The 26536-nt window shown below is 44.4% G+C and overlaps 1 protein-coding gene and 1 non-coding gene across 2 annotated transcripts; both read left to right on the top strand.

Moving 5' to 3' along the window:
- The first annotated feature begins 4237 nt into the window (after positions 1-4237).
- Positions 4238-4356, top strand: LOC115249292 (5S ribosomal RNA). Its single transcript, XR_003887994.1, has one exon. It is a non-coding gene; the product is annotated as a 5S ribosomal RNA (ribosomal RNA).
- Positions 4357-23039: 18683 nt separating this feature from the next.
- On the top strand, positions 23040-24367 carry LOC115249259 (zinc finger protein 239-like). Its single transcript, XM_029834447.1, has one exon. It carries the CDS (start codon positions 23177-23179, stop codon positions 24266-24268), a length of 1092 nt encoding a protein of 363 aa, XP_029690307.1. The 5' UTR covers positions 23040-23176; the 3' UTR covers positions 24269-24367.
- Positions 24368-26536: the final 2169 nt, after the last annotated feature.

The raw sequence follows: 26536 nt of genomic DNA, 5'->3' as shown, positions 1-26536 counted from the left end.
GCAAAGGACATTCCATTGATATGTAGATTTATCAAATCTATGGGAAATACATGGGAACTCATATAGGTAGTCTATTGACTGGGGAATGTTACAAAAGTTTTTTTTTCATTATTATTATTATTGAATCCTGGCTACTTAGTAAACCGTGTTAATTTTTTATTTTTTTTGCCCCCCAAAACGATTTTTTTCCAGGGGCTGGTGTTGGGGTCCAGGCTTCTGGGTTGTTTTTTCCTGCTGGGGGTGTGGTGGAGCCATGCTCCGGCCACAGGCTAACGCACCTGCAGGCTATCAGCGATCAGCCGCCTACTTAAGGACTAAACTCGTGCCTACCAGTGTCAGAGTAATTTGGTGTTTTGGTGCTTTTGGAATTTTCTGGTGTATTTGGTATCTTGTGTATGGTACGTTTCCCTGCTCGTTCGAGGTGTCCATGCCATCCTGCTGGACTCGTGAAACATGCAGAACTCGACTCCTGTGATGGCTCCGCGCTGGAGCTCTCTGTGCGCCCCGGAGGTTTGAACTTGTGCTTCCCTGCAATCCAGGAGGACTGCCGTTTTGGTGTTTGTTGAATTAAACCTGGTTTTGGACTTTTCATCACTGCGTTCTTGCCTGCTTTCGAGTCCTGTTCAAACCCAGAACGTAACAGCTGGGCTTTGCTGTAAAAAGAGGGTCTGAGATATTGTGATTTTTTTTTGTGCCCCTAAACCTTTAAATCCACTTTCCGAACTTTGAATTTCTACCTAAAACTGACCCACTCTTCGCACCGGTGGAACATTGTTGATGTTTATCAGGTTTCCTCTCCCTGTCCTAAGCCTAACCCTATGTCTGCAAAAGCTCTTTCAAAAACAGGAAGAAACATTGTCCTGTTATTTACTTATCTTTATTTTTCCAAGACTGCTTTTTGGATTGTAATTTCGTTAATCTGGGGTGCCTTTTTTTTTCTCTTGACCTTTTAAAAAAAAAAAAAATCATATTATGTTATCCAGAAGTTGTTATAAACTTTAAAAACAAATAAATGCTATGTCCAAATTTCGTTCTTTGGAAAACACTTTCTTCACACTTTATTAAACTTTGTAATAAAGTGTTTGTTTTACTCTTAATATTTTACTGTTAATTTACAGAACCTTTGTTGCACTAACCAGCTTTTTTTTTAACAAAAGAGATATACTGTAGTCATCAATTAACCAGATATTATATCAATAAATAAAAGTATTGAATATTTTTATATTATGAAGCTGAGGAAAAAGGCAATAAGTTGATCTACACACAGGCGTTAGGGTTACCGGAAGAAAGGCTTTTATTTTTGCGGCCATTATGGTTTGTGGTGCCAACTCACTTGAAATTTTCAGGGCAGATAGTTAAAACCAGCCAAACCAGTCAAACTTTTCTGTCCTTTTAGGAAGGGCCAATGCATGTCCAACCGTCCTTAGAGTATTCACAAAGCAGGTATAATTCAAGGTATTGTCCCCTGTCTGGAACCCATCATTCAGCTGGTCTTCTCCAGAGTTGTCTGGCTGGACCTCTGCAGGGTTCTCCTGAGAGACAACTGTCTCTGGTGGGACATGTTCTGGTTTTTCCAGCTGGTCCACTGCATAGTTTGTCAGCTGAATGTTCTCCACACAGCGTTCCTTTGAAGTTGCTTCTAATTCTTTCACTGTTTCCTCTTTTACAGTGAAGAACGGATGCTGCAGAGCCTCCATGGGCGTAATTCGCTGGTTGGGGTCCACCTGTAGCATGTTCTTGATGAGATCCATAAACAGGTCCAGACCAGTTGCATGTTCTTGCTGAACTAATAGCATCCCTACAACATCATCAAAACAGCTGAAGTCCTCCTCTTTTTCACTGATCCCGTACTCTTCTGCTGTCTTAATTGTCCACCTTGGATGATCATTTGTTCTTCTATTGAAGAATTCTTCAGTTTGCTGGCCCTTGTCCAGTACATGGTCTGGTGGCTGTCCCAAAATTTTGACTATCGAATTTATTATACTGTAACACCTGTTGTATGGAAACAGTACTGTTCCAACAGCCAGTTCAAAAGCAGTAACCCCCAAAGACCACATGTCCAAAGCCTCATTCATTTCAGACTCCAGGAGTACCTCTGCAGAGCTGTACACCTGGGTGAAAATGCAGGTCTCAAAGTCAATATTGCCGGACATCTGGGCCCCACCAAAGTCCACTAACTTTACTTGCAGTGGTTTTGCATGGTGGTCCACAATCATGACATTTTCTGGTTTAATGTCCATATGTATAATCCCGATGGTTTTTAAATGGTGAAGAGCCATAACAAGTTGTTCTGTAATGTGTCTGACCTCTGGTAGAGGGAGACACATTTTACATGGACTCATCTCAGAAATGTAGGTGTGTAGGTCCATGTCCAGGAACTCAAAACTTAGACAGATGTCTTCCATGTTGAAGAAAAAGCTGTTAAATCTGACCACGTGACTGGTGTTGGGATCCAGGCGCCGCAGCTGCTTCAGGATTTGGATTTCATGCTTTGCTGTTTTAATCACGTTAGTGCTGCTCTTCATTACCTTCACGGCCTCCATGGTTCCTGTTTCAAGGTTGCAACATTTTAAAACTTGACCAAAACTTCCTTCCCCTAGAAACTTGACCACACGGCGTTGCTTTCCTAGTAAATTACAGCCGTCTTTTCTGGACTGGTGGACATCAACTTTGTTTGTGAACACTCCCATGTTTTTGCTGCTGAGATTTGCTTTTTTCTCTTTCTGCTGGATAAGTTTGGATACATAAACTTGATTTTTGTTTGTAACATATGCAGACATAAAGGCTTTATAAGCCTTTGATCAGCAGTGTCTTTGATGTAGCATTTGTGGATGAGTTTGACGATGCAACAAGCTATATATTGTTCATTATGAACAAAACTGAAGTTATCAGGGGTTTTTTTCTTGTATTTTGAAGGCATTTTCTTGTTTTACGCCATACTATTTTCTTAATCTTGAGCCTATGTTCTTTATAAAACATGAGAAAGAGTGCTATAACAGTGCCATAACCAGCTTTGAATAATCAGTAGTTACATCAATAATCAATACCATTTTCTTTCACTTTGACTTCGGAACGTCCAAAACAAGAGATGCACTGACAATGAGCTTTCCTTAATGAGACTGACTGCATTTTTTTATTACTAGCTCTTTTTTAGCAATCACACGTTTTCTTTTCCCCTACAGTTTTCTGTTGTTTAATGTTACATTTGGTGGTACTAACCCTGCTGTAGCCTGCCCTCTAACGAATAGCCCACATCTACTTTATCTTTCTTCTTTTTTAAGTAATTAAATGTGTATATTGTGTAAAACACTATTTTGTTTTTAGTGTATTAGATCTTAAATCTGTAACAGTTCTTTGTTTTGCGATATTTTTCCAGGTTCTTTTAAATTCACACGTTGACACATTTCGCATGCAACCACACAAGCACTCATTCATTCATTTTATTACTCACTGACACACACCTCAACTCAGATATTGTACAAAGGCTTTATGAATGAAACAGTATTTTATATATAATAATTATATATTTTAAAAAAGAGGATAAAGTTTATAAAAACTAAATTTGGCTGTGGAGAAGAATGTTTGCTGTTTTCACATGAAAAGTTCAGACATTTCACCAATAAATAAAGCTAACTACTGAGCAAAGAAATATAGTATAAAAGCATAAAGCGTGTGTTACAAACAAAATTATTTCTCGTCTCTTAACAGAATCCCAGAGCCTGACCCCTAACAAGCAAGAGTGGCAACAGGAAGAAATCTTGAGCAGGACCAAGCTCATGTTGGGGAACCCTCCTGCTGATGGCCGGCTGGGTAGAGAGAGAGAGGAGAGGGGGGAGGACAGGTAGAGGATAGAATGGAAAGGAGAGGAGAGGAGAGGAGAGGAGAGGAGAGGAGAGGAGAGGAGAGGAGAGGAGAGCTTGACCCAGTGGGGTGACAGAGGCCTGTCAGGTGACAGTCACCATTGAACACCGTCAAAAGTTCATTGACATTTGGTTGAGTTGCATTGATTCAACACTGTTTTTCTGTGCGACATTCATTATTTTGCCCATATTGAAGCACAAGCCTGTTTCAGAAAATATCCTCACCGCAGTTCTATGGACCACTTATAGAGCAGTGCAGCCTGGACACCAAATATAAGGCAGCCGCACTCTTTGTCTTGCTTTAAAATAATTCAATTGAGACAGAGGGCAACTGAAGGTTTGACTATATTATCTTCCATTTTCTTGCTCTTGCTCTCGCTTACGGCCATACCACCCTGAGAACACCTGATCTCGTCCGGTCTCAGAAGCTAAGCAGGGTCGGGCCTGGTTGGTACTTGGATGGCACACTGCCTGGGAATACCAGGTGCTGTAAGCTTTTTCCGCTCCTCCACTTGGCCAGCAGAGGCCGCTCGTGCCACTTAAATCCAGACAAAGTGTATAACTGTCCACTCCAGTCTGCATTGATGTCAAGTGTGGAGGAAAAACCTCACAGAGGGCCCACTTATTACACCAGTCAACATCATACACCCTCAATGGAAGATACTGTCAAACAATGTGCAGATACCAATCACACACAACTATGGCTAATGCTATTTTTTACAGGTGTGAAGTAGGGACATTTTTCAAAATCCTGAATGAATCGAAAGTGAGACACATGATTTCTCTTCTTATTCTTCTCTTCTGTCAAGTTCAACAGTTTTTCTCCAAATAACTCGTGAAAACTGTTTGTTGGCAACGTGTTCAATTCAATCAAATCCAAATGCTATGCTGCTGCATTTTTGTGTAGTATTACACATACTGTGCCACCGCTGCTGGACTGCCTTCCCTCACCTGCCTCAGCCAGTCTTCGATTCCTCTCTGATCCACTGACATTTCACTGACAGGGGTGGACTTCCTTGACTCAACCACCTTCAATGCTTTGAAAACAGCCATAGACTAGACATCAAAGTTCACTCCACCTTCTGTGAGTGCAGAATCATCACAGACTACAGGAAGCATAGAAATCTTCAGGACCTGCTGGTCCAGGCCACGGTGAAGCCTGTACTGACTCCAAGACCTAGAGGCTGCGGTGATTTCTAGCTGTAGAGTCAGGTAAAAAAAATGTTTTCAATGGGGAGAGTCAGGGGAGTCCCAAAACAAGAAATGGCCTTTATTTAATCACCCGTGGTGTCTGTGGTGTGCAGTACGCGGGAGAGACCAAAAACACTCTCACCTGACACTGGTGGAAATTATACCAGTGTTGGGAGACCCACACTCCTCTAGTCCACCTTTTTTTATTACCTGACATGGGTTGCCATCCCTTCAAGTGGCCGTCGATTCTACTGAACTCAGGTATGCGTTTGTGGGTTTGTATATAGATGTTTTGACTTATGTGGTGCCTTATTAACATTGTATTATTATTATTAGTCTTGTATTTTTATTAGGTTGCAGTAACCTCCACCAGTCAGCAGTCTTCCCTGCTACTGTAGTTAGAAAAAACCCTGAGGGTTCGTACGATGGCTGCACTTGACAACCTTTTCATCAGAAGCAAACTACGTAAATAATTTTAATTATGTGTAATTATTTTCTGGACTATAAGTCGCTCCGGTGTTTAAGTCGCACCAAACAAAAAATGCAGTATAAAGAAGAAAAATAGATACAGTGGGACCTCTACTTACCAAATTAATTGGTTCCGGAAGTTCTGTTGTGATCCAGGATTCCCAATTGTGTTTGTCCTGCAGGGGGCGTGGTGGAGCCATGCTCCGGCCATCTGTTGGCGCACCTGCAGGACATCAGCGATCAGCCGCCTATTTAAGGTCTAAGACTCCAGCCTACCAGTGTCAGAGGATTTTTGTGGGACTTGGTATTTCTGGTGCCTTTGTTGGTTCTGAAGATTCTTGTGATTTTTGTGGCTCCATGTTGGAGCTTTTTGTGTGCACTCGGAGGAAGAACTGTTGCTACCCAGCAGTCCAGGAGGACTGTCCTTTTGTGTTTGTTTAATAAAACTAGTTTTTGGACCATTCATCACTGCGTCTTGCCTGCGTTTGGGTCCTAAACAACCACGAATCGTAACAAGTTGTTTTGTAACCTGAAAATTACATAAGTAGAGACACGTTTTCCATGTAAATGCCCTAATCCGTTCCAAGCCCCCAAAAATTTGGACATAATTTTTTTTTATAAATCACAAAAATGCATCAAAACATGTAACAAATACATGTTACAATTAGATTACCGCACAATAAATGTAGGAATTCAGTGCAAGGCTTCTCAAGGAACAAAATGAACTTTATTACAGGAAAGCTAAGAGGAAATGAGGGGGCATTGCGATGTTTGTGAACGATAGATGGTGTAACCCAGGGCACATCAGGGTGAAGGAGCAGTACTGCAGCAAAGACATTGAACTGATAGCGGTTAGCATTCAGCCATATTACCTCCCAAGGGAATTCTCGCACGTTATCGCGATAACCGTGTACATCCCTCCATCGGCCGATGCCGCTGCTGCCTGCGAGACTGTACACACCGTAGTTTCCAAGCTTCAGACATCGCACCCCCAGTCCCTCCTCTTCATCTCTGGTGACTTTAATCATGCTTCTCTGTCCTCCACTCTCCCAACCTTCACCCAATATGTGAAATGCCACACGAGAGACAATAGAACTTCAGATTTAATGTATGTAAACACCAAGATGCATACACCTCCTCCCCCCTGGAGAGGCCTAAAAACCATCTCAGGCCACACTAAGGACAGCGGGAGTGGCCCTGAATCTGGGGACCTGGACTGGGCAAACAAGTTGCATCCTTTTTCAACAGATTTGACTGTGCTGCCCCTGTTACGTTGCGTGGTTGTCCAGGACCCAAACGCAGGCAAGACGCAGTGAGGAAAGGTCCAAAAATTGGTTTTATTAAACAAACACAAGCCCAGAAAGGCCAGACTGTTTCCTTTTACATCTTCCCGGGTGAATTTTATGTGCTTGTCTGTTTGGTTGAGATGATTTGAGAATGCTTCCAATTCTTGTGTTTGAACTTTGACCCAGGTCTTGTCCACATATCTGAACCAGTGGCTTGGTGCAGTTCCTGTGAAGAATGTCAGGGCCTGGGATTCCACCTTATCCATATATAGATTGGCAACTATGGGTATACTGGTGAACCCATGTCGTAGCCATGTTTCTTGCTGTAGAAGCCTTCTCTGTACTGAAAATAGGTGGTGTTCACACATAGGTCTAGCATGGTGCAAATTTGGGCGTTAAGGTTGTTCTTTCTGGAAGGTTCTTGTCCTATAAAAGGCACTGTGGATGGTGTCTATTGCGTCGGTGGTCGAGATGCATGTGAAGAGCCACATGACATCATAGGATACCATGGTCTCTTCTGGTTGTAGTTTGAGACCACTAACCTTTTTCACAAAGTCTTGGGAGTTTTTGATGTGGTGCGGGGTGTTGCCAACCATGAGAGACAAGATGGAAACCAAGTATTGGAAATGTTATATGTTACGGAATTGACACTACGTACTATTGGTCTGAAGGGGGTGCCTTGTTTGTGGATCTTGTAAAATCCATAAATAGAGACCCTTGTAAAATATTTAGGAATTTTAAATGAGGTATTAGATCAGATGGAAAACATATTTCTCAAAAAAACTGTCTGAAGGGGGGAAATTTTCCAAGAAGTGGATGAGGTTGAGTTGTTGCCATAATTTGGGGAGCACGATACACTGCTGGCCCAATGGAGGAATCCAAAATGCTTACAGCACCTGGTACTCCCAGGCAGTCTCTCATCCAAGTACTAACCCTGCTTAACTTCCAAGATCAGGCATTCTCAGGGTGGTATGGCAGTAAGCAAGAGCAAGAGCAAGAAAACAGCCTTTTGAAGATAATCTACTCAAATTGAATTATTTTAAAACAAGACAAAGAGTGTGGCTGCCTTATATTTGCTGTCCAGGCTGCACTGCTCTATAAGTGGTCCATAGGACTGTGGTGAGGACATTTTCTGGAACAGGCTTGTGCTTCAATATGGGCAAAATAATGAGTGTCACACGGAAAAACAGTGTTGAATCAATGCAACTCAACCAAATGTCAATGTTGGAACTTTTGACGGCGTTTAATGGTGACTGTTACATATAAAGAGGCCTTAAATAGCTTCCTCCCTCGCTTATGGCCATACCACCCTGAGAACGTCTGATCATGGAAGCTAAGTAGGGTCAGGTCTGGTTAGTACTTGGATGAGAGATCGCCTGGGAATACCAGGTGCTCTAAGCTTTTTACACTCCTCCACTGGGCCAGCAGAGGCCGCTGGTGCGACTGATAATTTTCCAGCCAGATATTATTGACTTCTAAGTCCTCCAAACATTTCAGTTTATCATTAAGGTTACATTTAACATTTGCAGTTAAAGTTAACATTTACGTGTAACATTTCACATTTAGCATTTCATTTGAATACATTCCTGAAATGGCACATTTTGTTGCAATTATCTTAACAAGTGACTTCAAATAACCCACCACTCTTTGAAACATGGAATAAAGCTAGTCTTTTCTTTAACTTCTTTTATCTTAAGCTGCATTCCAGATGTTCAAAAGTGTGGTGGGTTTTTTTTTCAAGTCATATTTATATTTGATTTGAACAGCTACCTGCCATCATTAAAGTGTCTGGGTCGAAATGTGTGAAGAGATGGAATTTTCTCACACTTGTTCTTGTGACACATCTCATGGCATCTCTTTGCTGAAGGATTATCGCTGACGAAGCTTTATCGCAGATTTTAAACTGAGATAATGATTCAGATTCAGATTTCCTTTATCTGTCCCACACAGGGAAATTTACAGCACAACAGCAACAGCAAAAGCACACACTGAAATAAAGAAAAAGTAAAATAAAATTTGAGGTAAGATATACAGAAAATGTGATGCAAGATGTCTGTGTAAATTCTCAGTCATCCAGGTCATTGTATCCAAGGTAGTTTTCTCTGTCAACTGGACTGGGTTTCTTCTCTTGAAGACGTTTCGCCTTCTATCCAGAAGGCTTCTTCAGTTCTGAAATCGCTGGGGAGAGAGCTTGAGAATATATAGCCCCTGGACCATTTGCATGCTAATGATCTGGGTGGTCACCTGAGAGTCGTTAGCAGGGTCGTTGGTCGGGTCGTTGACCTAGTTTCTGTTGAGATGTCTCCCCTTTGTCTGCTGGGTCACATGGTGATGAGTCACTGGGTCTCTTGGAATGGTGTGAATGTTTGTTTTGCTGTTGGAAGGAGTGGAGGACTGCATTGTATGTGGGTGATAGGAAGTGCCTCAGGCCACCACCCCTGTTTAAGGATGGTTTCTCCAATTTAACATGGATAGCTTCCTTGACCCCCCTTTCGAACCAGCGGTCTTCTCTGGCCAGTATCCGTACTTGGCTGTCCTCGAAGGAGTGCCCACTCTCCTTTAAGTGTAAGTGGACTGCTGAATCCTGACCCGAAGAGGTGGCACGTCTGTGTTGTGCCATTCTTCTGTGTAGAGGTTGTTTGGTTGTTTGGTTGTTTGGTTAACCAAACAACCTCTACACAGAAGAATGGCACAACACAGACGTGCCACCTCTTCGGGTCAGGATTCAGCAGTCCACTTACACTTAAAGGAGAGTGGGCACTCCTTCGAGGACAGCCAAGTACGGATACTGGCCAGAGAAGACCGCTGGTTCGAAAGGGGGGTCAAGGAAGCTATCCATGTTAAATTGGAGAAACCATCCTTAAACAGGGGTGGTGGCCTGAGGCACTTCCTATCACCCACATACAATGCAGTCCTCCACTCCTTCCAACAGCAAAAACAAACATTCACACCATTCCAAGAGACCCAGTGACTCATCACCATGTGACCCAGCAGACAAAGGGGAGACATCTCAACAGAAACTAGGTCAACGACCCGACCAACGACCCTGCTAACGACTCTCAGGTGACCACCCAGATCATTAGCATGCAAATGGTCCAGGGGCTATATATTCTCAAGCTCTCTCCCCAGCGATTTCAGAACTGAAGAAGCCTTCTGGATAGAAGGCGAAACGTCTTCAAGAGAAGAAACCCAGTCCAGTTGACAGAGAAAACTACCTTGGATATACAGAAAAGGATGTATATATACAATAATCCAAGATTGGCCCTTGTATACCTGTACATGGTAGAGAGGCTGTGTACAGTATACACATTGATATACACATCAATGCAATATACATATCAGAATATATAATATTTAGACTGTGCTAGCTGGCATTATGTTTATTGTGGAGTCTAACAGCAGTCGGCAGGAAAGATCTGCGATACCTGTTGGGGTTATGGGTTGTGTTCTGGCTTTGTCCTGCAGGGGGTGGTGTGGAGCACAATTGGTGGCAGCTGGCACTGCAGGCAAGCTCACTTGTAGGCAATTTACATCTTGCCGCCTCTTTAAGCAGGTTGTGCCTGCCTGTCAGTTCCAGGGTGTCTGTTCGTCTTCCTTCGTCACGTGAGGGTGTTTGTTCGGGTTCCCTTGTCGTGTGTTGGTGAGTTTTGGATTCCCTCATTGTGTGCTGGGTGTTTGTTCAGGTTCCCTCGTCGGTGTTCGTGTTCTGCGGTTCTGGAGGGCCGCTCCTGTTCCCGAGTTCCTGTTCCTGGACGGCCACTTCTGTTCCCGAGTTTCCTGTTTCCTGGACGGCCACTTCTGTTCCCGAGTTTCCTGTTGCCCTAGAGGGCCGCGTCTGTTCCCAAGTTTCCTGTGGCCCTGGAGGGCCGTTTCTGTTCCCTGGTGCTCGGCAGTCCTGGAGGGCTGCCCTCGTGTTCCTTGTGTTGCATTCCCTCCCTGTAAATAAAACCTTTAGACCATTGTGTCCCGGCCTGCGTCCAGGTTCTGTACAACCCTTGTTCCATAACAATACCTCTCCTTTACACAGCGAGGGTGGAGCAGCCGCTCACTGAAGGAGCTGCCCAGTGCTGTCAGGGTGTCCTGTAGGGGGTGGGACGTGTTGTTCAACATGGATGACAGCTTAGCCATCATCCTCCCATTTCCCATCACCTCCACTGAGTCCAGGGGACATCCCAGGACAGAGCTGGCCCTTCTTACCAGTCTGTCAGTCCTCTTCTTGTCCCTGTCCATTATGCTGCTGGACCATCAGACTATCCCATAAAAGATGGCAGATCCCACCACAGAGTCATAGAAAGTCCTCAGGAGTGGTCCCTGCACTCCAAAAGACCTCAGCCTCCTGAGCAAGAACAGTCTGCTATTGCCCTTCTTGACAAGGGCGTCTGTGTTGTGTGTCCAGTCCAGGTTATTGTTTAGGTGAACCCAGGTACTTATAGGTCCTCACCACGTCGACATGTGTTCACCGGTGCAGGCGGGGGGTTGTTACGCCTGCAGAGATCCACTACCAGCTCCTTGGTTTTACTAGCGTTGATCTGGAGGTTGTTCCGCAGGCTCCAGTCCACAAAATCCTGAAGTTCTCTGTACTCCGTATCGTTCCCCATCAGTGATTAGACGAACAATCATCAGAAACTTCTGGAGGTGGCATGATGATGAACTCTATGAAAAGTCTGCAGTGTAGAAGGTGCCAGTACTGCAGAGAAGCCAATCTGACTCGGAGCCCTTCACTCTCACAAACTGTGGTCTTTGTGTGAGGTAGTCCAGAATCCATGTTGTGAGGTGGTGATCCACCCCAGCTACCTGCAGCTTGTCCCCCAGCAGCCTGGGCTGGGGTGGCCTGATCAAATCTGTTGAAGAACAAGTTCAGGTCGTTTGCCCACCCCCGGTCTCCCACAGATTAGGACTTCTGCTCCTTGAAGCCCAAGATGGTCTTCAGTCCCTTCCAGACCCCGCAGATGTTGTTCTGCTGCAGCTGGTGCTCCATCTTCAGCCTGTAGTTGTCTTTTTCCTGCCTGATCTTCCTCCTGAGCTCCCTCTGCACAGACTTCTGCTCCTTCTCGTTTCCAGACACAAAAGCCCTCTTCTTCTCCTTCAGGAGAGACTTTATGTCTGGGGTGATCCAGGGCTTGCTGTTGGAGAAACTCCGTACAGTCCCGTTTGGTATGGCATTCTCCACACAAAAATCAATATAGTCAGTGATGAAGTGGGTAAGATTGTCGATTTCCTCCCCATGGACATCACTGAATACATCCCACAGGGTTGTGTTGAAACAGTCTTTCAGGGCCTCCTCAGCCACCCCCCCCCCCCCCCCCCCCCCCCCTTCTCCTCAGCCATTTCTTCACTGTGAATTTGGGCAGAGAAGATGATGGAGAGGCATGATTGAAGTCTCCAGACATGAGGAGGAGGGCATCAGGCTAAACAAGCAAGCCGCTGCTCCGCAATAGGTCTCTGGATGTGGTAACAAAAAGGGAAAAAACAAGTAGAGCCACCACGGCAAACTCCACAAGTCTTGCATGCATGATGAAGGTAAATCAAACCAAGCCAAACACACAAAAATGAAAGCGGTCGAACGGAGAAAAAGTAAATTAGTAAGGAAAAGCTCAGAGCTGAGCAGGAGCCGCTGTTACAGGCTGCCACACGCACGGCGCCATCTTCTTATCTGATGCAGAAGAATAGATTTCAGAGACAGAAGATCTTTCAGACAGAGGACAATGTTTTTGCTGATTCAGATTTTCAGTTTTCCTGCATTGAGGAGGATTCAGTAGATGTCATCAACGCAGTCATCATCAGCACTTCGTATTCCCACTATGAGAGAGGATCATACTGGGAATGACCAACTTGGAGGGGAGACGAGTGTTTCAAGAGAAATGGAAGCCAGACTGACTAGCATGCTTATATTGGAGTATTGTTATTAGCAGGAGTTTACAGGTCAAAGATCAAAGGCAGAAGCAACTGCAAGTCTATGGAATGAAGAAAATGGAAGACCAATCTTTCCGGCAACGATATCTCTGGAGACATTACACATGATATTGCGTGTGATCCGCTTTGAGACACCATAGCTGGTCGACATGAAAGAGACAAAATAGCTGTGATCAGAGATGTGTGTGATAAATGGGTTGAAATGTTACCTTTGTTGTACAGTCCTGATCCTCATGTGTGTCCAACAGTACATGCCCAACAAGCCTGTCAAGTATAGCATCAAAACATGGGCAACCTGTGGTGCAAAAGTACACCCTGGAAAGCGACCTGGAGGCACATATGAGGAGATGAGTGAAGGGCTGCACGGGCGTAATATCAAGTGTTAATACTTCACATCCTACCGCTTTAGAGATGAACTTCGAAAGAGAAAGCTGACCATGTTGGGAACAGCCAGAAGAAATAAGCCTGAACTTCTCAGTGAATTCTGAAGATGTGGGACAGACCTCTTAATTCTTAATTCCCCTAAAACCAACATCCAGTGGACACAGATGAAAAGTAAAGGAAACGATGCCAGATCTGTCCCTCCAAGTGCCTCTTATGTGAAATGCAAGAATGCAAAAAGCACATGGTAACATTACAAAATAGTTCTTAAATATAGTATTGAAATTAAAAATGTAGTGAATGTTACTGTTTCTATAATCTAAAATAAAGTAGTTCTTGGTTTAACCTGCTAACATTCAGCTTTCTTTCTTGCTTTTCTTTCATTTTCCTGGAGCCTGCGTGATGAACCGCCCCCGTTTCCGTCTCTAGGATGGATCTCTGTGTGTCAGACCAGTGCTCGTTTCTGTTCCGGGCGAGAGACAATATTCCGTGTATACAGTGAGTGTGAGAGACTCACTGTACTTTTGAATGTTGTAAAAGGCATTTTCAAAGCAATTGCACATTGAACAACTCCTTGTGGAGTAACTGTTTTTGTTGATTCTATTTATTTTATTGTCAGTACTGCGTTTTCAACAGGGTGTGTAATTTGTCAATAAAGTGTTTGTGTAAAAATCAAAAAAAATCTTTCTTTCTTTCTTTCTCTCTTTCTTTTATTTATTGTGTGTTTCGTATTCATTTATTAGTTTAGTGAGTGCGTGTGTGAGTTTGTGGGGCAGCTGACTGCTTGCGGCCATCATGGCGGCGAACGCCAACTTGACCGGGTTGAGCAAGAGACACGGAGTCAAAGTGTGGTGGAGGTGGCTCTGGCTGTGGGCCAAGAAATCAGCCACAGATCAGTGAAAGCTGCCGCCCGCATGAACAGGGCAATGGTGTTGTTTCCAGAGAAGGTGGAACAGGCGAAGAGGTTGGTGGAGACGGGGATCACCGTGGGGGGGAAGTTCGTCCAGGTGACTCCGCTGACGCAGCCGGCAGCGAGGATTACTTTGTCCAACATGCCGCTGTTCGTCAGCGATGAGTTCCTGGCGAAAAAACTGTCCCAACATGGGAAACTGGTGTCCCCCATCAGAAAAGTATTGTCGGGGTGTAGGTTGCCTTTGTTGAGACACGTGGTGTCTCACCGTAGACAGGTCCACATGGTTTTAAACAACAACCTCCTTGCAATCTCCTCTGCCCTCAAATGTTTCAACTGCGGCGAAGAGGGACATCTAGCCAGGGCTTGTCCGAGCCGCCTGGTCGCAGACGCGATGTTCCGGACATAGTGCAAATGGAGTCGAAGGCAGAGGGAAAAAGGAGTGAGTGTGTGCGCGTGTCTGAGGTAAGTGGCGCGAGGGAGAATGTCAAAGTGGTGGTGGAGGTGACTGGCGAGAGTGGCGAGGCGGGGAAGGTAATGGATTTACCTGGGGTGGCAATTGAAGTGGTGTGCGGGTTTGATGAACTGGGGAAGACTGGTGAGGGCATGGGTGAGCTGGGTGAGGCAGGAGAGACTTGGGTCAAACAGCTAAACAGTGTGTAGCGGTAGGTGAAGTGGGGCAGGTGACAGGGGAGTGTGGGATGCCAGGGTTAGTGGCTGGCGAGCTGGTTGAGGGAGGAATGAGCACAGGTGAGCACTGTGAGGTGGGTGTGAGCACAGATGAGCTGGGTGAGGGAGGTGCGGGTACAAGTGAGGGCGGGGGGGTCTGAATGGTGGCCTGTTCCTGCAAAGCGGCGAAGAAAGCAAAGAAATGTCATGAAGGACAATGGAGACAAAAAAGGTGGACAGCTGGAGGATGCAGCCGCTGGCACAGACACAGGTGACTATGATTACATGTCAGACAGCAGTGAACTGTCTGGTCAGGGGAATGATTTGTACCCACCAAGTATGATCAAGAATTTTTTTAACACAGACCAAAGGTTTGAGGGGCCCTGATCTGGGGAAATACTTCCCCGACAAGCTACTTTTCATCCAATCGATGAGCCATTGGATTAAACACAGGGCGGCATCGGTCCTCACCGACCCTGACATCTTTCGGCTGAAGAAGCATATGGGCAAAGCCAGGAAATAGCTCAGATGACTGTCCAACAGGAGCAACAGCGTGTAGGCTGACCGGCTGGGAAGGGATGGAGCCCCCCCCCAGTGTGGAAGAGGACTGGGGACCTACACGGAGCAGTTGCCCTAAATGTTTTCCTCTCTAGGATGGATCTTTCTGTGTCGGACCAGTGCCCGTTTCTGTGCTGGGCGAGAGACAGTATTTCATGAGTACACTGAGTGTGAGAGACTCACTGTACTTTTTGAATGTTGTAAAAGGCCCTTTTAATGGTTTAAATCAATTGCACATTGAAAAACTCTGAACTGTTTAATTGATTCTATTTATTTATTGTCAGTGCTGCGTTTTCAACATGGTGTTTATGTCCCAGTGCAAATTGTAAATAAAGTATTTTTGTAAAAATAAAAAAATCTTTCTTTCTTTCTTTCTTCCTTGTTGAGGATCCAGTGCTATGCAAAGGTGTACTTACAACAATTTAATTGACAAATGATACTATTTATAGTCGTGTGTGAGATTGTTACAGAAAATAATGGAGAAGCACTGCCCCAGGGTAACACACAGCACACCGGAACCAATGCTCCCGCGGTTGTTTTTGCGGAACTTTAATGTGTAACATTCGGCAGGAATCGGAAACAGCGGCTTTGAGCAGAAGGTTTTTGTATGTTTGACCGTGTTGTGGTGTGGAAGCAACAAGAATGTCTTCTGTTGAGTGTTTGAGGACGTTCGTCATGGAGCGACTGACTGTTGCTGCTGAAGAAATATTCCGAGTGTTTCAACTAAAGCTCGACGGATATGAAGAAGAGCTCGATTATCAGCGCAGACTGGTTGAAAGTGTTTGGAGACCCCATATAAAGTTACACAGGACAGGTATGTAAGACTTTAACAAGACAAAATATGGAAGGATGTTCATTGTGACACTGAAGCAGTGCTTCTGCAACGGAAATGTGCTGCTAAATGTTGATTTATACCAATTTAAATGTAAACCTCTGAGGACTGAAAAGGTAGTGAGCATGTCAGGCCAGTAGGTGGCGATGTTAGTGATGGTGAATCTAATAAATGTGTCTCCTTTGCTTAGAGTATTGACTCTAACTCCACATGTTGTTTGGGAGCAATAGCAAAGCTACAAGAGTTAGCAGCACACATGTTGCTGGGTAACAGGCCATAGCTGCTGATACTAATGTTCCTTGGTGAGCGCGCTACATTTATCTGAAAGAGTAGCGACCACATGACACTTCTGTGTCTGTGTAGCTTACAGAGTTTATGGATCATCACTGTATTCGAAACCACACACTCGTTCTGTGTTCACTACCCACTTCATAGGGGAGTTGGATTGAGTATACAGGGAGTGCAGAATTATTAGGCAAAAGAGTATTTTGACCACATCATCCTCTATATGCACGTTGTCTTACTCCAAGCTGTATAGGCTCGAAAGCCCACTACCAATTAAGCATATCAGGTGATGTGCATCTCTGTAATGAGAAGTGGTGTGGTCTCATGACATCAACACCCCATATCAGGTATGCATAATTATTAGGCAAATTCCTTTCCTTTGGCAAAATGGGTCAGAAGAGGGACTTTACAGGCTCCGAAAAGTCAAAAATAGTGAGATATCTTGCAGAGGGATGCAGCGCTCCTAAAATAGCCAAGCTTCTGAAGCATGATCAGCGAACAATCAAGCGTTTCCTTCAAAATAGTCAACAGGGTCGCAAGAAGCGTAAGGCGCAAAATAACTGAGAAAAGTCAAGCGTGCAGCTGCCAAGATGCCACTTGCCACCAGTTTTGCCATATTTCAGAGCTGCAACATCACTGGAGTGCCCAAAAGCACAAGTGAGCAATACTCAGAGACATGGCTAAGGTAAGAAAGGCTAAAAAACGACCACCACTGAACAAGACACAAGCTGAAAAGTCAAGACTGGGCCAAGAAATATCTCAAGACTGATTTTTCTAGGGTTTTATGGACTGATGAAATGAGAGTGAGTCTTGATGGGCCAGACGGATGGGCCCGTGGCTGGATCGGTAAAGGGCAGACAGCTCCAGTCCGACTCAGACGCCAGCAAGGTGGAGGTGGGGTACTGATATGGGCTGGTATCATCAAAGATGAGCTTGTGGGGCCTTTCGGGTTGAGGATGGATTAAAGCTCAACTCCCAGTCCTCCTGCCAGTTTCTGGAAGACACCTTCTTTAAGCAGTGGTACAGGAAGAAGTCTGCATCCTTCAAGAAAAACATGATTTTCATGCAGGACAATGCTCCATCACACGCATCCAAGTACTCCACAGCCTGGCTGGCAAGAAAGGGCCTAAAAGAAGAAAAACTAATGACATGGCCTCCTTGTTCACCTGATCTGAACCCCACAGAGAACCTGTGGTCCCTCATCAAATGCGAGATTTACAAGGAGGGAAAACAGTCCACCTCTCTGAACAGTGTCTGGGAGGCTGTGGTTGCTGCTGCACGCAATGTTGATCGTGAACAGATCAAAACACCGACAGGCCAAAAACACACACCGGCCAAGTCTATTTAATTATTTTCACCCATAAAAAAACATAACACAATCACCCTTTGTTGGGCCTGACCCCAAACATGCAACAGTGGCAAGGAAAAACTCCCCTTTAACAAGAAGAAACCTTGAGCAGGACCAGGCTCATGTAGGGGGACCCTCCTGCTGAGAGAGAGGAGAAGGGGGCGAGGACAGGTAGAAGAGAGAATAGGTAGGAGAGGAGAGGAGAGAATAGGCATAGATCATACAATACAATACATATAGAAATACATCATAATAGGTTAGGGAAGGTTCAAGTTGAGTGGGTCAGCGGGGTCGAAGGTCAGTATGCAGCTCTGAAGGCGGCAATACCTGTAGATGAATACAGAAGGGGGGAGGAGAAGCAGAAAAAATACACAAGAAATAACATTACTAGTCTACTTGGTGAGGAGGAGAGGAGAGGAGAGGAAACCATGACCCAGTGGGGTGGCAGAGGCCTGTCAGGTGATCATGTTTCTGGACCCCGGCAGCCTTGGCCTATAGCAGCATAGCTAAGATGTGACCTAATGATTAGACGACCCCCTAAGTATGATAATTTGTCTATGATAGTAACTGGTACTCCGGAATTAGTGACAATCAGCTTTTTCAAAGAGGAAGGTTTTAAGCCTAATTTTAAAAGTAGAGATGGAGTCAGCCTCCCACACCTGGACAGGGAGCTGGTTCCATAGCAGGGGGGCCTGGTAGCTAAATGCTCGGCCCCCCCACTCTACAGAAACTCTGGGGACTCCAAGTAGACCAGCATTCTGAGAGCAGAGCGGTCTATTGGGCTGGTAAGGTGTCACTAGCTCCTCCAGGTAGGATGGAGCTAGGCCTCTGAGGACCTTGTAGGTCAAAAGAAGGATTTTAAAAGTTATTCTAAATTCTAAATATTCTAAACAGGCAGCCAGTGAAGAGCTGCCAATACAGGAGTAATGTTATCTCTTTTGTCAATACCTGTCAGAACTCTGGCTGCAGCATTTTGGATCAACTGGAGGCTTCTTAAAGAGTTATTTGGACACCCTGATAATAAAGAATTACAATAGTCCAGCCTAGAAGTAACAAATGCATGGACTATTCAGCATCATGGCGCGTCAGTAGCTTCCTGATCCTTGTGATGTTCCTCAGGTGAAAAAAGGCAGATACCATCTAGAGTGATAGTGTGATCTAATCTATCCCTGAGAGGTTCAGGACCAAACACCATGACCTCAGTTTTTCCTGAGTTAAGGAGGAGGAAATTTGAAGACATCCAGGACTTTATGTCTTTAAGACAGGTCTGAAGCTTCACTAACTTCTCTGTCTCCTCTGGTTTCATGGATAAATAAAGCTGAGTGTCATCAGCATAACAATGAAAATTTATCCCATGCTGCCGAATAATGTTCCCTAAGGGAAGCCTGTACAATGTGAAGAGGATTGGTCCAAGTACAGAACCTTGAGGAACTCCATGGCTAACCCTACTGTATGAGGAGGGAACACCATGGACATGAGCAAACTGGTGTCTATCTGATAAATATGATCTAAACCAGTCTAGTGCTGTCCCTTTAATCCCAATCACATGTTCCAGTCTATGTAACAGGATGCTGTGATCAACTGGATCAAAAGCAGCACTGAGGTCAATAAGCTAACACTGTGAAAGAGACGTTCTGGTGTAGTGACGTTGTGAACACGCATCACACCAACTGGACCGAGCCTGCCTGCAGATTCATGTGTGACCCATCCTGTAGTGGAGTGAGGCGCGCCATGATGGCTTTCATTACAAATACATCTTACATACTGTATGTTAAATATGTCTATTGTGTGAACTAACAAGCATTTGATGTAGCCTTCTACCAAAATTAAAATATACACATGAAATAACGATTAACTATCGGAATTTTTTATACGATAAGCCACTATTTTTTTCCCTTGATTTTAATCCTGCAGCCTACACAACAGTGCGGATAATTCATAGAGTTTTACAGGCTAACGGCCACTGGGGGCACTCCCTAGCAGTAAAAAGTGAGACAGGCATGTGGGGAAAGATTATGCACCAAAGAAGACACTAGTTTTGATTTTGAACTGTCATTTTAAACATCTTGCACATGCCCTCAGGTGTGGCTTCTATTCACGTGTGCTCAATAGTCTGAAAATTAAAGCAGCCATGTTTTCACATACTGAAACAGAAACCTTTTCCTACTTTCTCTTTGATTAAGACGCTTGTGTGTACCGTATTTTCACGACTATAAGGCGCACCTAAAAGCCTAGAATTTTCTAAAAAATCTACAGTGCGCCTTTTAACCCGGAGCGCCTTTTGTATGGATTACGGTAATATTGGTTAATCGCGGCTACCGTAGTCAGTAGGCGTGGCCGAGGTAACAGCAGTAAATTCAGTCCCAAACCATTTCTGTCTGTAAAGACCCCAAAATGGCTCCTTGCAAGAGACGCGCTTTTGACGCAGAGTTCAAACTGAAGGCTATCAGTCACGCAGTTGAACACGGAAATAGAGCAGCGGCAAGAGAATTTAACGTGAACGAATCAATGGTGCGGAAGTGGAGGAAGCAACAAGACGACCTGCGCCAGTTAAAGAAGACTCAACGGAGCTTCCGAGGAAACAAAGCATTAAGTGGATTAACAAAGGAACTCCAGCTGCTAGATATTGGTGTCAACGGGGCATTCAAAACTAGACTGCGAACTGCGTGGGAGCGGTAGATGACGAACGGCGAACACATCTTGAATCTTGAATCTTGAGACGGCGCCGAGCGTCATACGTCACTATCTGCCAGTGGATCGTAAATGCCTGGGCATCGACCGTGGTCCGAGCTTTCGGGAAGGCAGGGATTGTCACTGAAATGCCAGACAACACCAGCGACACCGACCCTGATGACGACTTTGACGAGACGGAGCCGGCCATGTTGGACGCCGTATTAGCACAACTGTTCAATTCGGACACCGAAGAAGAAGAATTCGAGGGATTCCTGGATGAGGAATGAACTGATAAAGTGATCTTTACGTGTTTCTTTTGTGTGTTTACAACTTAACAAGGCTGGTCATACTGTGAATATGGACATTACCGTTTGAACAACGTTGTTATATTGCTATTGCTATCGCTTTGCATTACTTCGAGAGTTTGAGTTACCGTATATTGTGTTTGCACTAACGTTTGATTTACCGCAACGGTACTACGTGATAAAAATGTTGCACTAAATCGAAGATTTATTAAACTCCACTATCCACTTGTGATAAAAATGTTGCACTGCCTGTTATAACTCGCTGTTATTAAACGAACTGTGTTACGCGAAAACACTACGTCACTCGGGAAAAATAATAAAACAGCTGTTTATTCGTTTTGGGAGTGAATAGAGTTGTGAGAACGACGGTTTGTATTCTATTAATAAAGTTTGACTGACTTATCTGGCTGTTTTATTGACATTCCTTTTAGCGCAGCTCGATCTAGTGAACGCGTCATGAAACCACAGGCACTACGCAGTTTCTATGCTATGCACCTTATAACACGGTGCGCTCTGTGTATGAAAATATTTCTAAAATAGGCTGTTAATTGAAGGTGCGCCCTATAATACGGCGCGCCTTATGGTTGTGAAAATACGGTATTCAAAGATTTATCCAGGTCTGTTCATTCTTGCCTGTTTCTGATTGTAGCAAGGCTGTAAAATCAGCTCTGTTAAAGACCTACGAGTTGGTTCCTGAGGCTCACAGGCAACAATTCTGGACATAGAAGAAAAGTGATGGGAGACACCTGGGATTTGAATCCACACTTTCAGAGCTGTGTACTGTTTTTAAACTACAGGTAGATACTTTTGACAATCTGGCCAAATTAGTTGTTTTAGAGCAGCAGAGGTTATTGTTGCTTATGTCACCAATCATAAAGCAGCCGCTGCTGCTGCTCTTGCAGATGACCGTGTCGGCTTCCAAGTGTAGTTTTGGTGGCATGCACACTCATTACAGTATATGGCTGTGGACAAGGCTGAAGCAAACAGAGCTAATTTTTCCCGACTTGTGGCACTCCAAGGACTGGTCTGTGATGTGATTATGGCACATATTAATATTAATACACTGTGCAGCCCCAGCTCAGTGTCATTAATGTATTTGCATGATCTCTACCTATTCTATCCTCTACCTGTCCTCCCCCTTCTCCTCACTCTCTACCCAGCCAGCCATCAGCAGGAGAGTCGCCCCGTATGAGCCTGGTTCTGCTCAAGGTTTCTTCCTGTTAAAGGGGAGTTTTTCTTGCCTCTGCTTGTTGGGGGTTAGGCTTTGGGATTCTGTAAAGGACCTAGAGACAATTTTGATTTTAACAGACACTGATAAACAAAGATGAATTGAAGTGGAAAAAAATCAAATCAAGACTTAATTTGATCACCATCGCCCCCTTTGCACTGGAGGGATTTTTGCAGTTTCTATTACCAAAGGTTCTTATGACCTTTTTTCTATTGCATGCAGAGTTGGGGATTTTTTCATGGTCTGACTTTAGTGGCTATGACTCTTTTAGCTCCTAGCTCAGAGCAGGGTCTTCTCCCTCAGCACTGGAAGCCTTTATTACCAACTCCTAATTTACACCTGCTGTGTTCCGCTGGAGTCTTTGTTTTCTGTTTTTCAATGTGAAGTAAACAAGCCTTTTCTTTAAACACTGCTGTTCTAGCTCTGTTTTGTCCACGTAAACATCTTCACTGATGTCACATTAGCCATGTGCTGATGTGGACTGATGTTTTGCTCTCGTAACATGTGTTAAAAAGATGGCAGCCTCAGATTTACTCTTTCAGAGGTGACTGATGCTTCAGATGTTTGGAGAAGAGATGCAGAAATTCACAGGCTGCAGGTTTGAACATTGAGATTGTGAGCTGCCTGTTGTTGTGGCTCTTTGGATGGTAAAAACTGCCCTTTAATCAGTTGTCCCTAAACCTATTGCTTTTACTCACATGCTTCTTTCCATTCTTGATGATTTCTCCTGCATTTCTAGAGCTTTCACAGCAGCAACCTTTGTGGAAGGAGGAAGAGGAGAATTACCAGCATCAGGATAGGAGCTACAGTCTGGACCAGCAGGACTCAAAGCCTCCACAAATCAAAGAGGAGCAGGAGGAAACCTGCTGTTATCAGGACGGAGAGCCACTGACTGTGAAGCAGGAGATGGACACCTTAATGGTGACCATACATGAGCAAGGTGACGACAGTGAACTGGGCTTGAATCCTGATCAGAGCCAGGAAAAGCCTGAGGTGAACACAACAGTTCCAGATCCAGACTGTGACCTGCAGCTGCTCTCCTACAGTCCTCATATATCTGAGAGCAAAGATGAGGAAAACAGGACCAGCGGAGACTCCAGGTGGACCACAGCTGAAGAGCCAAAACAAACCATGAAGCAGAACCATCCTAAATGTCAGACTGGGAATGTAAACAGCCCAGCAGAGTCAGCAGTGGACTGTGATACAGACACAGGTGCTAAATCTTCTGCATGTAACACAGGTGAACAACAGGGAAAGGTCAGGACAGACATGAAAGGACTTTCCATTATTCAATACCAACACCTTGGCTCAGCATGTGGGAAAGATTCCGGAGAGGGTTGTTTCTCATCAGCCAACAAAATTAAGGAAACGGCAACCAAACTGTTTATCTGTCAAACATGTGGGAAAGATTTCAAACTGTCAAAATCACTGAAGCAACACCTTAGAGTTCACACAGGTGAGAGACCATATGCGTGTAAAACATGTGGGAAAACCTTTAAACAATATTCTTCATTTTATCTCCACAAGAGAATTCACACAGGTGAGAGGCCATATGTCTGTGAAACATGTGGGAAGGCCTTTACACAAAATGATAAATTAAAGAACCACCTGAGAATTCACACAGGTGAAAGACCATATGTCTGTCAAACATGTGGGAAGACCTTTATACGAAATTATCACTTAAAGGTCCACTTAAGTGTTCACACAGGTGAGAGACCACTTGTGTATAAAACATGTGGGGAGACCTTTAAACAAAATGATGAATTAAAGTTTCACTTAAGAGATCACCCAGGTGAGAGACTATTTGTGTGTAAAACATGTGGGAAAGCCTTTATAGATAGTACTTCATTAAATGTCCACATGCGAGTTCACACAGGTGAGAGACCATATTTGTGTAAAATATGTGGAAAAGCCTTCAAACAAAATTCTGCATTAAATGTCCACATGAAAATTCACAAAGGTGAGAGACCATTTGTGTGTAAAACATGTGGAAAAACCTTCAAACAAAATTCTGGATTAAATGTCCACATGAAAATTCACACAGGTGAGAGACCATTTGTGTGTAAAACATGTGGGAAAGCCTTTATAGATAGTACTTCATTAAATGTCCACATGCGAGTTCACACAGGTGAGAGACCATATTTGTGTAAAATATGTGGAAAAGCCTTCAAACAAATTTCTGCATTAAATGTACACATGAAAATTCACAAAGGTGAGAGACCATATGTGTGTAAAATATGTGGGGAAACTTTCACCCAGAATTGTGAGTTAGTGCAGCACATGAGCACCCACACGGGTGAAAACATCCAGATTTGTCAACAAGAGAGTTCAGATATTGCTGCAGCTTCTTCATCTCAGTGAGAAGAGTCTGACAGCTTTAATTTGAGATTCCTGCCAGATGTTCTGTATTACCAGTTCACCCTTTTGTCCTGATAATAAACTTTGTTACTATGCAACAAACCTGCAACACAGAGTCTTTATGTCAACTCAAAATGAAAAATAAGTGAAATGAGTCATAATAGAAAATCATTTGAGAAAATCTAGAGGTCAGCAGTCTGTGAGCATGCGGTGCTCAGCAGGTGTTGGCTGGAGGCAGTGAGAACCTTATATTTTGAACAGGTGAAGTGGCTTTTCCACTGTTTTAGGCATCAATCATGAAAGCTGTGGGCTCCATTTACTTCCTGCAGCCTCCTGCTGACACCTCCAGGAGTCATGTGGGCTCTGGCTAGTTCCTGTCAGAACTCAACTCAGTCATTTTAAATATCATAGTCATGTGCAAGTTTTGGGAGAATTGATTATTGTGTTCAGAATTATTGTGTGTACTGGGTTTATCACAATGCTTTAAATGGAGGACTGTTGGGAGGTATGTGAGATTGTGAGTTCTTGGGGCTTATTTGAGAGGATCAAGACCAGATAAGGGAAAGGAATGCATCAAGATAGAGTTCTGTTGGCAGAAGGAGTTGACCCCCATGCTGTGGTACAAATACACATGACACAAGGCTGATTGGGGCCCTTCCTTATGAACTGAGACACAGTGCTCAAAGGTTTCTTGCAGTGATTTTAGTTTTCTCTTCACGTAAAGAAAAAAAATCACGTAGTTCATTGATTCAGAATTGTTTGTCTACTCCTTCCTAAGTGAAGGTCACGAGAAACGTGTAGGTAAAGGAAGTTTCCTATTGCTTAAGTGTTCCCACCGTACACTCGAAGAGTGGGGGCACGCACAAGCGCAGGCAGAATGGACAGAACAACAACAATGGGAGGAGCACGGGGCTACAGTGGAGGAGATCGGGACAGAGGAGAAAGGACAATGTTCTCTGTGGAAAGGCCCCAAGGGGCAGCTGGTGGTTCCGAACAGATTCCTGGCCCAAATGTGTGAAGAGGCCCATGGTCCAGTGCATGTGGGGGTGGATGCCATGAAAAGACTTTGTGTAAATATGTGGCACCCCGATCTGCACAAAATGATTGAACAAATTAGAACGAAGTGTGACATTTGTAACCAATTTAATTCAAAATCCACTTTTAGGACTGAGAAGGGGGGCGTTCCCAGTGAGGGCCCCAGGAGCAGAGATAATTATGGATTATACTGATATTTTAAGAACAAACACCTGAGAGAAGTAGAGATTGCAATGGGAATTAAGCACAAATTTGGCACGGTTTACCACCCTCAATCACAAGGGAAGGTGGAACGAATGAACTCTAACATAAAGACCAAATTGGCTAAAATCATGAAGGAAACGGGACTAATTTGGGTTGAGGCGCTTCCATTGGCCCTCATGACAATTAGACACACTGTGAACAGAGCCACCGGGTTTACACCGTTCGAACTCCACCATGGAAGGCCCTTCCCAAGACCTGGACACCCCATGACTGAAAGAGCGGAGGTACACCCCAAGGTAATGGTTAAAATATTTAACTACATGTCTTCAAGCTTTTCTCTCCAGATCGAGCCAGAACCGCAGGAGACACCCGACCTCATACAATGCAGTCCTCCACTCCTTCCAACAGCAAAACAAACATTCACACCATTCCAGGAGACCCAGTGACTCACCACCATGTGATGCAGCAGACAAAGGGGAGACACCTCAACAGAAACTAGGTGAACGACCCGACCAACGACCCTGCTAACGACTCTCAGGTGACCACCCAGATCATTAGCATGCAAATGGTCCACAGGGGCTATATATTTTCAAGCTCTCTCCCCAGTGATTTCAGAACTGAAGAAGCCTTCTGGATAGAAGGCGAAACGTCTTCAAGAGAAGAAACCCAGTCCAGTTGACAGAAAAAACTATCTTGGATACAACTGGCATGATGTTACACTGCCTAAAACCACTGAAGTGATGCCTAAAACAATAAAAACGGTCAAGTCTGGACGGGGAGATCCTACCGTCACCTAGGCGGGACCAAGTGTATTACCTGCTGTCTGCGTGCATCCTCCTCAACACATACATGGAATGGAGGAAGTTGAGTTTTTTTGCAGATTGCTTGGGCACGGTTTGCTGTTACGGTCTTGCTTCCTGGTAACGTATTGCATCACTTCCTGTCTTCTCAATCATTCGTTGGTTGCATTGTGCACGGGGTGTTGTATTCACTTAATATTGAACACTAGGTGTGTTGTATTCACTTAAAATT

Source organism: Takifugu rubripes, chromosome 3 (genome assembly GCF_901000725.2).
Source record: "Takifugu rubripes chromosome 3, fTakRub1.2, whole genome shotgun sequence".
NCBI classification, from domain to species: domain Eukaryota; kingdom Metazoa; phylum Chordata; class Actinopteri; order Tetraodontiformes; family Tetraodontidae; genus Takifugu; species Takifugu rubripes.
The sequence above is the reverse complement of the archived record's forward strand: the minus strand, read 5'-3'. Positions and strand labels throughout refer to the sequence as shown.

Excerpts from the sequence above, each read along its gene's own strand:
- LOC115249259 (XM_029834447.1), top strand. The coding sequence starts at position 23,177 with ATGAAAGGACTTTCCATTATTCAATACCAACACCTTGGCTCAGCATGT.